This window comes from Ursus arctos, unplaced genomic scaffold (assembly GCF_023065955.2).
Source record: "Ursus arctos isolate Adak ecotype North America unplaced genomic scaffold, UrsArc2.0 scaffold_11, whole genome shotgun sequence".
In the NCBI taxonomy this organism is placed as follows: Eukaryota; Metazoa; Chordata; class Mammalia; order Carnivora; family Ursidae; genus Ursus; species Ursus arctos.
Genome location: NW_026622775.1, coordinates 39,712,354 through 39,726,510, shown reverse-complemented (window position 1 = coordinate 39,726,510; position 14,157 = coordinate 39,712,354). Strand labels below are relative to the sequence as shown.

General features: G+C 41.4%; 1 protein-coding gene across 2 annotated transcripts in view; it reads left to right on the top strand.

The window, feature by feature from the left end:
• Window positions 1–3,548: 3,548 nt before the first annotated feature.
• The window catches only part of SH3D19 (SH3 domain containing 19), a 168,660-nt gene continuing 158,051 nt past the window's right edge, over window positions 3,549–14,157 (top strand). Inside the window, exon 1 of one of the 2 annotated variants that reach the window (XM_026499462.4) lies at window positions 3,549–3,840. In XM_026499462.4, the coding sequence (XP_026355247.2) occupies window positions 3,729–3,840 (112 nt within the window). In that variant the 5' untranslated portion in view covers window positions 3,549–3,728. The remainder of the gene's footprint in view (window positions 3,841–14,157) is intronic. The other variant, XM_026499463.4, reaches the window with a different exon arrangement.

The following is a 14,157-nucleotide window of genomic DNA, read 5'->3' as shown; positions in this document are numbered from 1 at the left end:
ATTCTCCTCTGCCTCCCAGCAACTCCTGATCTATTTCCTGTCTCTATGGCTTATTCTACTCTGGATACTTTATATGAACAGACTCATACATCATAGCAGTTTGTTGTCTCTGGTTTCTTTAACTTAGCGTAATGTTTTCAAGGTTCATCTATGTTGTAGCAATTCATTCCTTATCATGGCTAAATAATATCGCATTAAATGGATATTCCATACTTCATGTATTTGACAATTGATGGATATTTGTATTTACTTTTGCGCTGTTATGAACAATGCCACCGTGAGCATTCATGTGCAAATTTTTGTGTGGACATATTTTCATTTCTTTTGGGTATATACCTACAAGTAGAACTGCTGCATTAAATGGTAACCCTATGTTTAACTTTTTGAAGAACTGCCACACTGTTTTGCAAAGTGGCTGTACCATTTTACATTCCCATCAGCTCCGTATGAGGGTTGTAATTTTTCTACATACTTATCAACACTTATTCTTGTCTATATTTTTATCTTAGCCATCCTGGGAGGTGTGAAGTGATGCTTCATTAAGGTTTTGACTTACATTTCCTTAATGACTAACGATGTTGAACATCTCTCATGTTCTTATTGGCCAAGTGTATATCTTCTTTGAAGAATGTCCATTTATTTATTTTAACTAGGCTCCATGCCCAGTGTGAAGCCCAAGGCAGGGCTTGAACTCACAACCCTGAGATCAAGACCTGAGCTGAGATCAAGAGTTGGATGCTCAACTGACTGAGCCACCCAGGTGCCCCAAGAATGTCCATTTTTAAGTTGGGCTAATTAAAAAAAAATTTTTTTTTAATTTTTAAATTTTTAAAAAAATAGTTGTGTTGTAAGTTCTTTATATAGTCCCTTATCATATATATGATTTTCAAACATTTTCTCACACTCTGAGGGCTGTCTTCTTATTTTCTTTCTTTTTTTTTTTTTTAGAGATTTTATTTATTTATTTGACAGAGAGAGACAGCCAGCGAGAGAGGGAACACAAGCAGGGGGAGGAGAGGAAGAAGCAGGCTCCTAGTGGAGGAGCCTGATGCGGGGCTTGATCCCAGAACGCTGGGATCACGCCCTGAGCCAAAGGCAGACACTTAACAATTGCGCCACCCAGGTGCCCCTGTCTTCTTAGTTTCTTAATGATGTCCTTTGAAGCACAAACGTTTTTAATTTTGGAGAGATCCAATTTACTTTTAGTTTTGTCACTTACACATTTCAGTGTCACCCTAACAAATGATTGCCTAAGCCAAGGTCACAGAAATTCAATCCTGTGTTTTCTTTGAGGAGCTTAATAGTTTTATGTCTTAAATTTAGATCTATGATCCTGTTTAAGTTAATTTTTGATATGGTAAGAAGTAGGGGTTCAAATTCATTCTTTAGCACATGAATATCCAGTTTTAAGGTAATTCCTTCTCCATTAAACTATCTTGGCACCCTTTGCTTAGGTCATATCTCTATTGTTTTGTGGTAAACTGGATAAATCTTTCTCTGTCACTGGAGAATAGGGAATATGTTTTTTTCATTTAAAATGAGAAAACCAGGTCACCTGGCTGGCTTAGCGGAGCATATGACCCTTGATCTTGGGGTCAAGAGTTCACGTTGGGTGTGGGGGTTAAGATGGTTAAGATGGTAAATTTTATGTTAAAAAATAAAAAAATAAAATGGGAAAACCAATTTGAAAAACACCTACCACAGGGCCTGAAAGTAAATATTTTTTCTGTCTTTTGAGTCTCCCTACAGCACTTAGTGTGGTATTTGGCACACAACAGTTTCCCTAAATGTTTGCTGAATGTAAAGTGGGCTTGAGCATGCATTCCAAAAGAAGGAGGTGGTTTCTGAAAACTCTGATTTCCAGAACCCCTAGGCCTTTTCAAACCAAGAATCTGAATAACAGCAGAGACTCACAGCAGTGACTCATAGCTCAGTGAAGTTGTGTTGTTGTCAGAGCAGGAGCCTTCCAGTGATTCCTCATCTTGAAGGTAAGTGACAAACAGGCTTTCACTTAAAGTAAACCCAAGCACTTAGAGCAACCCGACAGGTCCAGGACATTTTTCCCCTAGTTTAATTTCAAGTTCTCCAGATGTCTACTTATTTAACTGTGTATGCAATAATAAAATTCTAACTTGTGGATTTGACCTCAATTCCACAAAATCAACTGTGGTTCTTATCTGCCTAAAAGCAGAAAGATTTTCTCAGGCAGCAACAACCACTATTGAAAAGGCAAAGAAACTGCACTCAGGTACCACAGGCAATTCTATTTTCAGTGACCCTTTTCTCCCTTTCTTTTTCTCTCTCACATGCTGACATCAGGAACTCTTACAATCTCTCAGAAATAGAGCATGAAGCTGGAGATAAAGGCCTGCTCATTCCACCAGGGAGTTTCCTACAGGTTCATGTCCAGGCAATGTTCCTGCCTGTCCTTTCGGTATTTTTCTGAGATTCCAGGATCTGCCCCTTTCCGTGAGAACGTGTGTATGTGCAAATCCAGAACCTAAGGTGTGTACTATACAGATACACATAATAACTTTTTTACACCTTCTTTTCACCTTTGAAAATCATTCACAGGGGGCGGTCTCATAGCTAAGGGCTCCAAATTACAGTTTTTCACTCTGGCGCCAAATTACTTCTCTACAATTAATCAGGTAGGAGTCTCTTAAATACATTTCTTCTAGGGCTTGTGGCCACTTCGTAACCCTAAGGTAAGTAGAACCCAGCGAGGCTGGAATAAAAACAATTTTTAAAAATTAGACTTTATATTTTAGGTTCACAGCAAAATTGAGTGGAAGACTGAGATTTCACAAATAACCCCCTTGCACAGCTCCCCCCGCCCGCCCATCAACATCCAGGAGAGAATGATCCATTTGTTACAATTGAAGAACCTATCCTGACACATCATAATCACCCAAAGCCCACAGTTTACATTGGGGTTCACTGGCTGTTGTACATGCCATGAGTTTGGACAAATGTATATTCATATGTATTCCCCGTTATAACATACAGAATCATTTCACTGCCCTAAAAATCCTGTGTTCCGGCGAGACTCCATTTAAAAGGGTGATATGAGAGGAAAAGAAAAAAAGCGTGCAGCCCAGAGGCTCGATCAAACTCCAAGTTTGTTTCCAAGTTCAGGGCTCCCAGCTGACAAAGTCTCTCCAAGTCCAGCCAAGGGAAGGTTGCTTCTCCCCCTCCTCCTCTTCCTTTGTTCAAGTGTCAAGCAAATGGGTTTCCTGTTGACACCGGAATATTGTGAAAGGGCAGGAAGAGGCCAAGCCACCTCCTCTTTCCCGGCTTCCTATCCCATTTATTTATTTTGTACACGTTTGTTTTGGTCGGGCGGGCGGTTCCAGCGTGTGGCTGTGGGGCGGCCCCAGCGGCGGTAACCCCTCCCCGAGGAGGCGAGGCCTGGCCACAGCCCGCCCCATCCCGGCTCCAACTCTGCGGGGCGGGGAAGGGAAGGAGGAAGGGGGAAGCGAGTGGGAGACTGAAAGCTGGGAGAAGGAGGCCGCTGGTGCGCCGCGAGGAGGCGGGGAAACCGGCCCGAGCCAGGCCGCTCCCCCGCGGGCTGCAGGTGGAGTCCGCAGAGGTAGCCGCTGCCGCTGCCGCCGCCGCCTCCCTCCGGGTACCGAGGGCGCTGGCGTGGAGCGCCCGGTGCTTGCGGACCCGGCGCCAGGGCCCACGGCTCGCCCGCCGTTCCGGGGCTGCGCCTCCGCGCCTCGTCCATGGCTGAGGGCCGGCGGCGGGAGGACGAGGAGGAAGAGCTGCGCGAACGCCGCGAGTTCGTGGGCCCGCGCCGCGCCCGGGGCCGTGCGCTGTCGGGCCACTCGGCCGCAGGTGAGGGGCGTGGGGAGCGCGAGGGGGTGCGGGCGAGGAGGGGACCGAGGGCTGGGCGCCCCGGGGCCGCGCCGCTCCTGCACGGGACGGCGGCCGCTCCCTCACCCGCCCGGCTGGGACCGGCATCTTCCACTCTGCGGGGGGAGACGCAGAGAGAGTGGCTTTTCCATCCTCATCCTCACTTTCGGGCCGAGCCCCCAGGAAATCCGAACTGGTGTCTGCCAGCTAGTGGTCCTGGAGCCGAAACGACAGAGGTTTCGTGCGCACTAAATCCAGGAGCTGCTGGCTTGAACTTGGTGGCCCGGGTGATTACTTATCTCCAGATGAGTCAGAGGCCGGTGCAGGATTCTCTGGGTCTAGCAGTCTCGGGGGACGACCCCTCCCGATGGGTTTGCCTGCCCGGCCGCTACCAGGTCGAACCGCGTGCTGAGAGTCAAGTCTGGTTGCGTGTCTCCTGAACTTCGGACCTTTGATTCTGCCCAACCCCCACCACCCGAGCTCACCAGTTATCTATAGCACTTGCTTTAGAGTTCTTTTGTGAGCCCCCTCAGTCCAGGATATAGCATGCCAAAAGGCAGTTCGTTTCGACCGAGACTCATTTTTGGGTCTGTAGTTACTTTTATGGTTTTGTGTTTTTGGGTGCACAAAGGCGGCTCGGATCAGTAGTTTGGAACTTAAGTGGAAGAGTAAGTGTAGATCCACACCCCTTCTCTGTTCCTGGGGCAGCTTTTCTACCAAACATAATGGAGAGGAAATTCTTTGGCCTTTGGTTCCAACTGGATTAGCTACGTATCTGCAAACTGGAGGGAAGAACAAACTTAGGGAGATGACAGCAGGAGGGAGAGAAGTGAGAAAGACTTAGAGGAGAAAGATTCATTAAAGCCTCTTTAGAAAATGGACCGTTGTAAACATTCCATCAAGTCATGGAGAAGCTTTACTATGGGGCTCCCTTTAACCCGAGGGAAAGTTGGAGAATTAAGAGAAGGTAACAGGTCTGTGGGGAACCAATGAGGGATGGAAAATGGGATGAAAGGAAAGAATTTAGTGGAACATAAAGGAAATAGTCACTTTGCTGTTGGTAGGATCTTGGAACCTTAAGAATAATTCTTGATGCCCATTACTAGGACTTTTCATCGAAATAAGGCATTTGACTTTCTGCGTGAACACCAGTCGTTTTGAAAGTAATTGATAGTTTTGTTCAGTATAATCCAGACTAATGAAATCATGGGCAATTGCTGGATATGAATTAATATTTCTTGCAAGAATACAATGAAAAAACTTTACAAAGATGTACCTCCATTGATTTGCTAATTTAAACAGTGTAGGCTGCCTTGGATTCCTATTACCTTCAGCAAAAAGCTTCACTTTCTCTTACAATGGACTGTAGTGTGAACAGTATTGGAGGTCAGACTAGATATGATCCAGATATATGTTCATCATTTAGTTGCAATATGTGTGTTTATCCCAAGCTTTTCTAGGTTCTGTGATAATACTTTGCTGGACATGACATTGTATATGTTTTCACTTAGAAATTGGTGTTTGCAGTTTCTTTTTTTTTTTTTTTAAAGATTTTATTTATTTATTTGACAGAAATAGAGACAGCCAGTGAGAGAGGGAACACAAGCAGGGGGAGTGGGAGAGGAAGAAGCAGGCTCATAACGGAGGAGCCTGATGTGGGACTCGATCCCAGAACGCTGGGATCACGCCCTGAGCTGAAGGCAGACGCTTAACCGCTGTGCCACCCAGGCGCCCCGTGTTTGCAGTTTCTAACCATGTAGTATGCCCTGTTTCCATTAAGGGGTGAGGGACAGAAATATTATGGAGTGGGCAGAGGGTTAAACTTGAAACAATTGGTCTTCTTCTTTTTTTTGGGATACATTATTTAATACTTCACATTTCTTTACAGGCTGTGCTCCTCTTTCCCGTCATTAGTTCACGTGTTTTCAGACACCATTGCATTCCTTACCAAGCTTGGGCATTTGTTAGTTGGATTTGTGCTAGATGTTGTGCTCTGTCCAAGTGAGAGAGTGAACTGACCCAGAAGCTTCGTGTTTCTTCTGCTTATTGTCTGTCTTTCTAATCTTTCGCCTCTCTGGTTCTCACTGCTTCCTTCTTCCCCCACCATTTTACAATCTAGGTTTTCTTTTTCTTTGATCTCCCATAACTTGACACCATACATCTGGGTTTTATGGACTGAGGGAGTCTGTGAACTCCTCTTCCTGCTAAATGTAGGTGTGGTTGTGAAGATGTGTTTATTTATTTTTGCAATATACATTCAGAAGAGTGTATAAAGCCCATAAATTATAAAGTGAAACTCTTGTAACCTGTGTCAAATCAGGAAATAGAATATTGTCAGTTCCCTAGAAGCAGACTCTGATCTCTCAGAAGTGGCATGGCCTCTTCTTTCCTCTTGAGGGAACTACTTTTTTTGACTTTTGCGATAATTATTTCCTTGCTTTTCTGTACAGTCTTACCTGTATGCATATGCATCCCTATATAGTATTACTTAGTTTACCTGTTTTAAAGCTTCATGTGAGTGGAACCATCCCGTCTGTGTTCTTTAGTGTTACGCTTTTTTCACTCAATACTGTTTGTAGGATTTATCCATGTTGTTATATGCAGCTATAGCTTATTTTCATTGCTTAAATATATCACCCTTTTTGTCTATCATTTTTTATTGATTTGTTGGCGTTTTTACAAAGGAATCTGAACTTTTGTTGGTGGCATGTGTTGTAAATAACGTCCACTTGGGCTTATTTTTAAAATTTCCTTTATGGTTTCTTTTGAAGTGGAAATTCTTAATTTTAACGTAGGTGTATTTATGAATCTTTCTTTATAGTGTCCCTCTTCCCTTGCTGTGCCCCTTGATTAAGAATGCTTTCCCTACCCCAAGGTCATGAAGATATTTTCCTAATCCTCTATTTCACGAAAGTTTTGTAGCTTTCTTTGTGGAGAGATACCGTAGTTTCATCAGACTCTCAAAAGGGTCTGAGACCTTCTGACTCACCTTCAACATTTTTATATTGTTTCACCGAAGGACAGAGAATACACAATTCTAGGACCTCCCCTAATCACCAGGAAGAGTGGTAGGCATTAACAGGGTTTAATAAATACTAAATAAATTTATTTTTCCATATGTTGACGACTTTATGGTAAACTCTGGAAGGACTGCTATAACTGAGTAAAATAAGTAATATTGTCAGTATGAGGGCACAGAATAAAATTCTTTTTCACCATGAATCAGATGTTTCTTATCCCTTGTGAGGTCAGTATTATTTTCTCCATTTTATAATTGAAAAGATTCAGGCTCAGAAGTATTGAAGCAACTTGCCCAGGATACATCAGCTAGTAAACGATAGAATGGGGGCTTGAATCCATGTCTTTTTGACCTGAAAGTCCATGTTTTTCCAAGCTATCCCACTGGCTGCTAATAAAAGTCAGTTGCTATTAATGCTCCACGTGTTTATACCTGTATGTTGCTTGTTATATTTTACAGATACTTTACATTTATTTGATGCTTTTCTGCTGAGGAAGGGCTTTCACAACGTCCTTTAACTTGATTCTTACAAATAACCTGAGAGGGAAGCGGGTATGTTTTGTTATTCCCATTTTAAAGACAAGTAAATTGAGGGGTGCCTGGGTATCTCAGTTGATTAAGCATCTGCCTTCAGCTCAGGTCATGATCCCAGGATCCTGGGATTGAGCCCCACATTGGGCTCCCTGCTCAGTGGGGGAGCCTGCTTTCCCCTCTCCCTCTGCTCCCCTCCTCCCTGCTAGTGTGCGCGCTCGCTCGCTAGCTCACTCACTGTCACTCTATCTCAAAAAAATAAAATCTTAAAAAAAAATAAAGACAAGTAAATTGAAACTCAGAAATGGTGGAAGACTTAGTCTAATACAAGTAGTAGGTATAGCTGACCTCAGTTACCTCTACTGAGTGTTTGACGTCATAAACTGTAGTTTTTTTGAGTTGATTCATGGGACATACCAGGTCATATGGCCCAGTTTGCAGTTGTCTAAAAAATTGAAGAGACTTATTTTAAGTCCCGTGGAAGCTATAGATACATTTATATGTTGTTTAAAGATCCTGCATTCACCAAATCTTTAAGAAGACCTGTGAGGAGTGCCTGGGTGGCTTAGTCAGTTAAGTGGTTAAGTTCTGCCTTCTGCTCACCTCATGATCTCAGGATCCTGGGATCAAGCCCTGCATGGGGGGCTCCCCACTCATTGGGGAGTCTGCTTATCCCTTTATCTCTCCCTCTGCCGCTGCCACTTGTGCTCTCTCTCTCAATTAAATAAAATCTTAAGAAACCTGTCTAGCTATCCTCATTAGCATGATATATGCAAAATGGTATAGAAAATACAGGGACTATAAAAAAATTTATAAAATAGGATCCCTGCTTTAAAAGAACATGTCATAGGATTAAGGAAGGTAAGGCTGATACACTTTACTTTTATTTTGTTTAAAAGTAATTCTAGTATAATTAATGTAGTGTTATGTTAGTTTCAGGTGTACAATATAGACAATTCTGTACATCACCCAGTGCTCATCACGACAGGTGCACTCCTTAATCCCTATCACCTATTTCACCCATCTGCCCTCCCACTTCCCCTCTGGTAACCCCCAGTTCACTATTTTTGTTGTTGTTCTCTATATTTAAGAGTCTTTTTTTGTCTCTCTTCTTTGTTCACTTGTTTTGTTTCTTAAATTCCACACGTGAGTGAAATCATATGGTATTTGTTTTTGACTTACTTCACTTAGCAGTATACTCTCGAGCTCATCCATGTCCTTGCAAATGGCAAGATTTCATTTTTTGATGGCTGAATAATATTCCGTTGTATGTATATATCATATCTTCTTTATCCATTCATTGTCGGTGGACAGTTGGGCTCCTTCCATGTCTTGGCTATTGTAAATAATGCTGCTATAAATATTAGGGTGCATGCATCCCCTTGAATTAGTGTTCTGGTATCCTTTGGGTAAATACCGAGTAGTGGAATGACTGAATCATAGGGTAATCCTATTTTTAATTTTTTAAGGAACCTCCAGGACTGTTTTCCACAGTGGCTTCACCAGTTTGAATTCCCACCAGCAGTGCAAGAGGGTTCCCTTTTCTCCACATCCTTACCAACACTCGTATCTTGTGTTGTTGAGTTTAACCATTCTGACAGGTGCGAGGTGATATTCATTGTGATTTAGGTATGCATTTCCCTGATATTTAGTGATGTTGAGCATCTTTTCATGTCTGTTGGCCATCTGTAGGTCTTCTTTGGAGAAATGTTTATTCATGTCTTCTGCCCATTTTTAATTGGATTATTTCTGTTTTTAGTGTTGAGTTGTAGGAGTTCTTTATATATTTTGGATACTATATTGGATAGGTCATTTGCAAGTATCTTCTCCCGTTCAGTAGGTTGCCTTTTAGTTTTGTTGATTGTTTCTTTGCTGTGCAGAAACTTTTTATTTTGATGTAGTCCCAGTAGTTTGGTTTTTTTGGGGGGAGGGGGTGCTTTTTTTTTTTTGGTGGATTTATTTGCTTTCATTTCCCTTACTCCCGGAGGTATATACAGTGATATGTTGCTAAGGCCAATGTCAGAGAAATTACTGCCTGTGCTCTCTTCTAGGATTTTTATGGTTTCACTTCTACATTAGGTCTTTAATCCATTTTGAGTTTATTTTTTGTGTATAGTGTAAGAAAATGGTCCGGTTTCACTTTTTTGCATGTAGCTGTCCAGTTTCCCCAGCACCATTTGTTGAAGAGACTTTTTCCCCACTGCATATTCTTGCCTCCTTTGTTGTAGATTAATTGACCGTGTAATCGTGGGTTTATATCTGAGCTCTCTATTCTTTTCCATTGATCTGTATCTTTTTTTGTGCCAGTACCATACTATTTTGATTACTACAGGTTTGGTAGTATATCTTGAAATCTGGGAATGTGATACTTCCAGTTTTGTTCTTTTTCTAAGCTTGCTTTGGCTATTCAGGCTCTTTTGTGGTTCTATACAAATTTTAGGATCATTTGTTCTAGTTGTGAAAAATGCTCTTGGTATTTTGATAGAGATCGCATTAAATCTGTAGATTGCATTGGGTAATATGGACTTTTTTTTTTTTTTTTAAGATTTATTTATTTGAGAGAGGGAGAGGGAGGGAGAGAGAGCAAGAGCCTGCAGTCCCCAGGCGCGGGGCAGAGCGGGGAGAGAGAGAATCCCAATCAGGAGCCATGGAGCCTGCTGCAGGGCTGGATGACACAACTCTGAGATCATGACCTGAGCCAAAATCAAGAGTCGAATGCTTAACTGACTGAGTCACTCAGGTGCGCCTAATAGGGACATTTTAACAGTGTTTGTTCTTCCAGTCCATGAGTATGGAATATCTTTTCATTTGTTTGTGTCATCTTTGATTTCTTTCACCAGTGTTTTATAGTTCTCAGAGACAGGTTTTTTATCTCTTAAGTTTTTACCTATTTTATTATTTTTGGTATAATTGTAAATAGAATTGTTTTAATTTCTCTTTCTGCTACTTCATTATTAGTGTGTAGAAATACAACAGATTCCTGTATATTGATTTTACATCCTGCTACCTTACTGAATTTGTTTATCAGCTCCGGTAATTTTTTGGTGGAGTCTTTAGGGTTTTCTGTATAGAGTATCATGTCATATGCAAATAGTGAAAATTTTATTTCTTCCTTACCAATTTGGATGCCTTTTATTTCTTTTTGTTGTATGATTGCTGTGGCTAGGACTTCAGTACTATGTTGAATAAAAGTGGTAAGAGTAGACATCTTTGCCTTGTTACTAATCTTAGCTCTGTTTTTTCCCCATTAAGTATGATGTTAGCTGTGGGTTTTTCATATATGGCCTTTATTATGTTGAGGTATGTTCTCTCTAAACCTAACTTTGTTGAGGGTTTTTATCATGAATGGATGTTGTACTTTGTCAAATGCTTTTTCTGCATTTGTTGAAATGATTATATGGTTTTTATCATTTCTCTTGTGGAAGTGATGTATCATGTTGATTGATTTGTGAATATTGAACCAGACCACCCCCTTGCATCCCAGGAATAAATCCCACCTGATCAGAGTGAATGATATTTTTTAATGTATTATGGATTTCGTTTGCTAATATTTTATTGAGGATTTTTGCATCTAGGTTCATCAGAGGTACTGGTCTACAGTTCTTTTTTTTGCAGTTGTCTTGATCTGGTTTTGGTGTCAGGGTAATGCTGGCCTCATAGAATGAACGTGGAGGCTCTCCTCCCTCTTCTGTTTTTTTTTTGGAACTGTTTGAGAGAATAGGTATTAACTCCTCTTTAAATGTTTGGTAGAATTCACCTGGGAAGCCGGCTGGTCCTGGACTTTTGTTTGTTGGGCGTTTTTTGATTACTGATTCAGTTTTATTGCTGGTAATCAGTCTGTTCAAGTCTTCCTATTTCTTCCTGCTTCAGTTTTGGGAGGTTATAGGTTTCTGGGAATTTATCCATGTCTTCTAGGCTAATACATTTTAATGAAGATAAATAAGAATATAAAGTAGTTCACGATGATTACCAAGGGGACTTTAAGCAAGAGAACCAAACTGTCATGGTTCATTTTTTCTTACTAACTGTGTGACCTTGAGAGTGTTACCTAACCTCTTTGTGTTTCCATTCCTTAATTTGTAAAATGGGAATATTAATAAAGTCTATTGCATAGAATTTTAGGATTACATGAATTAGTATAGCTAATACCCTCAGAACATGGCTAGGCACATAGTGAATACCTATAAAGTTATTAGTGTTTATTTATTTATACTTTTGTTATTGTTAAAATAGCTGACACTTAGCTGAATCCACATTTTTCTTCATTTGGGAGAAGTTATGGGGTTTCAGTTGGTGGAGAAGGAGGTAAACCTGCATCATCAGCATTTCTCTTTTCTTTTCTTTTCTTTCAAGATTTTATTTAATTATTTGACACAGAGAGAGGCAGCAAGAGAGGGAATACAAGCAGGGGGAGTGGGAGAGGGAGAAGCAGGCCTCCCGCTGAGCAGGGAGCCCAAGGTGGGGCTAGATCCCAGAGACGCCTAATGACGCCCAGATCCCAGGCACCCCAAGTATTTCTTAATCTAATATAGTTGCTTTGCTTTGGAGTTCATGCATCTTTTAGAAATACATCAATTTTACAAGACCCCCAAAGACTGAGTGGAGTTGTTCATTTGACATTCCTTGCCCCATACAGAATTTTAACGTGTCTTGTACTGACCTTTACCTTTTATTCATCATTACAAATGAAAAGCTCATTCTTGCTTTTCATGTAGTTCAGAGTTAACCAGGGTGCATCTCTTCATTCTTCTTTTTGTTAAATTTTGACGCTGTTCATTGGTGCTTCTAACTTCATTGGCACATTATATTCTGAGGGCAACATACTGTGTTTTCCCTTAGATCATTTCAGCTTTGCATTCAGTGGTACTTTGAAACTAATCCTCTGAACACTTGGGTTTTAATCAAGTCTCTATCAATTAGCTTTAGCCTCTAGCAATTTACAGCATGTGTCTGGGCCTTGGTTTTTGCTTTATTAATTGAAAGGATGAGGCTTCCAACTTTACACTTGGTTCTAGGAGATGAGAAGAAAACTTCTGACTTGGTTTATAGAAGTTTGCCAAAGTGTGAGATAAGATCTTGGGCAGGTTTCTCTGGGCTGCTTGTGAAGTGCTCTGTTGATGAGGGAGAAGCGAAAAGTGCGAAGCTCAATAGATACTCCCTCACCTGGAGAGAGCAGTTCCATTACCTTAAGTTGTCCTGTAGGCTCAAGACAGGAGCTCCACTGATAAAGTGATGATCCACTTTGAAAATGGAAAACACGAGATGTGTTCTAGGGAATTTATAGTAAGGAGGCACATAGTGAATACCTATAAAGTTATTAGTGTTTATTCTTTATGTATACTTTTATTATTTTTCAGATAGCTGACACTTAGCTGAATCCACATTTTTCTTCATTAGGGGGAGGTTATGGGGTTTCAGTTGGTGGAGAAGGAGGAGGTAAACCTGCGTCATCAGCATTTCTTAGGAGGTAGGTATTATGGGAATGTTATCAATTAAGTACAAGATGAAAAAAATGCATGTTCAGTAGCTTCAGAGCACAGAAGGGGGGTTAAGGTTGGAGAGGATCACTGGATATAGCCTGACACAAGGAGGAAGGTGGCCTGCCTTCTTGTTTACGAGGAGATAGAAATCAGTTCCTGTCTCGCATTAACTGTACGCCTCATCTTCAGGAGCTCTAAGCTTGCCTTTGGGGTGGGAATGGGTGTATGGGGGCATTGGGTGGCACAGGCTGTAGACCATCTTATCTTTTTTTTTTTTTTTAAAGATTTATTTATTTGAGAGCGAGAACACGGGTGAGTGAGAGAAAGTGGGGGGCAGGGCAGAGGGAGAGGGAGAGAATCTCAAACAGACTCCACACTGAGCATGGAGTCTGATGCAGGGCTCGATCCCACAACCCTGAGATCATGACCTGAGCTGAAATCAAGAGTCTCAACTGACTGAGCCACCCAGGCACCCCTCTTTTTAAATAAACTTTGTTTTTTATTCTTTTTAAAAATTTTTAGAAAGATTTTATGTATTTGTTTGTCGGGGGTAGAGAGAGAGAGAGTGTGTGTGCAAGAAGCCAGGGGAGTGGCAGGCAGATGGAGAAGCAGACTCCCCACTGAGCAGGGAGCCTGATGCAGGGTTTGAGCCCAGGACCCTGGGATCATGACTGAGCCAAAGGCAGACACTTAACTGACTGAGCCACACAGGTGTCCCTAAACTTTGTTTTTTAGAATAGTTTTAGATTTATAGAAAAATTGTGAAGATAGTACATAGAGTTCCCATATACTCACATCCCGTTTCCCCTGTTATTTACATCTTAACCAATGTTGATATTAACTAAAATTCATACTTATTCAGATTTTCTTAGCATTTACCTCATTCCTTCTTGTTTTGCAGGATCCCATCTAAAATACCATATTACATGTAGTTGTTCTATCTCCTTGGGCTGTCCTCGGCTCTGATAGTTTCAAGGATTTTCCTTGTTTTTGATGGCCGTGACAGTGCTGAGGGTTACTGGTCAGGTATTTTGTAGGATGTCAGTCTTGGGTTTTGTCTGATATGTTTTTCTCATGTTTAGAGTGGAGCTATGGGTGTTTGGGAGGTATGAATGCCTGCCACATTTTTATTGTATATTAAGTGTACATAATTAGCATCATTTTTCGGTGTTGATGTTGATCTTGATCGTTTAGCTGAGTTCGTATTTGTCAGGTTTCTCAACTTCAAGGTTACTCTACCCACCCCCAAACCCCTTTCCATCCTGTAGG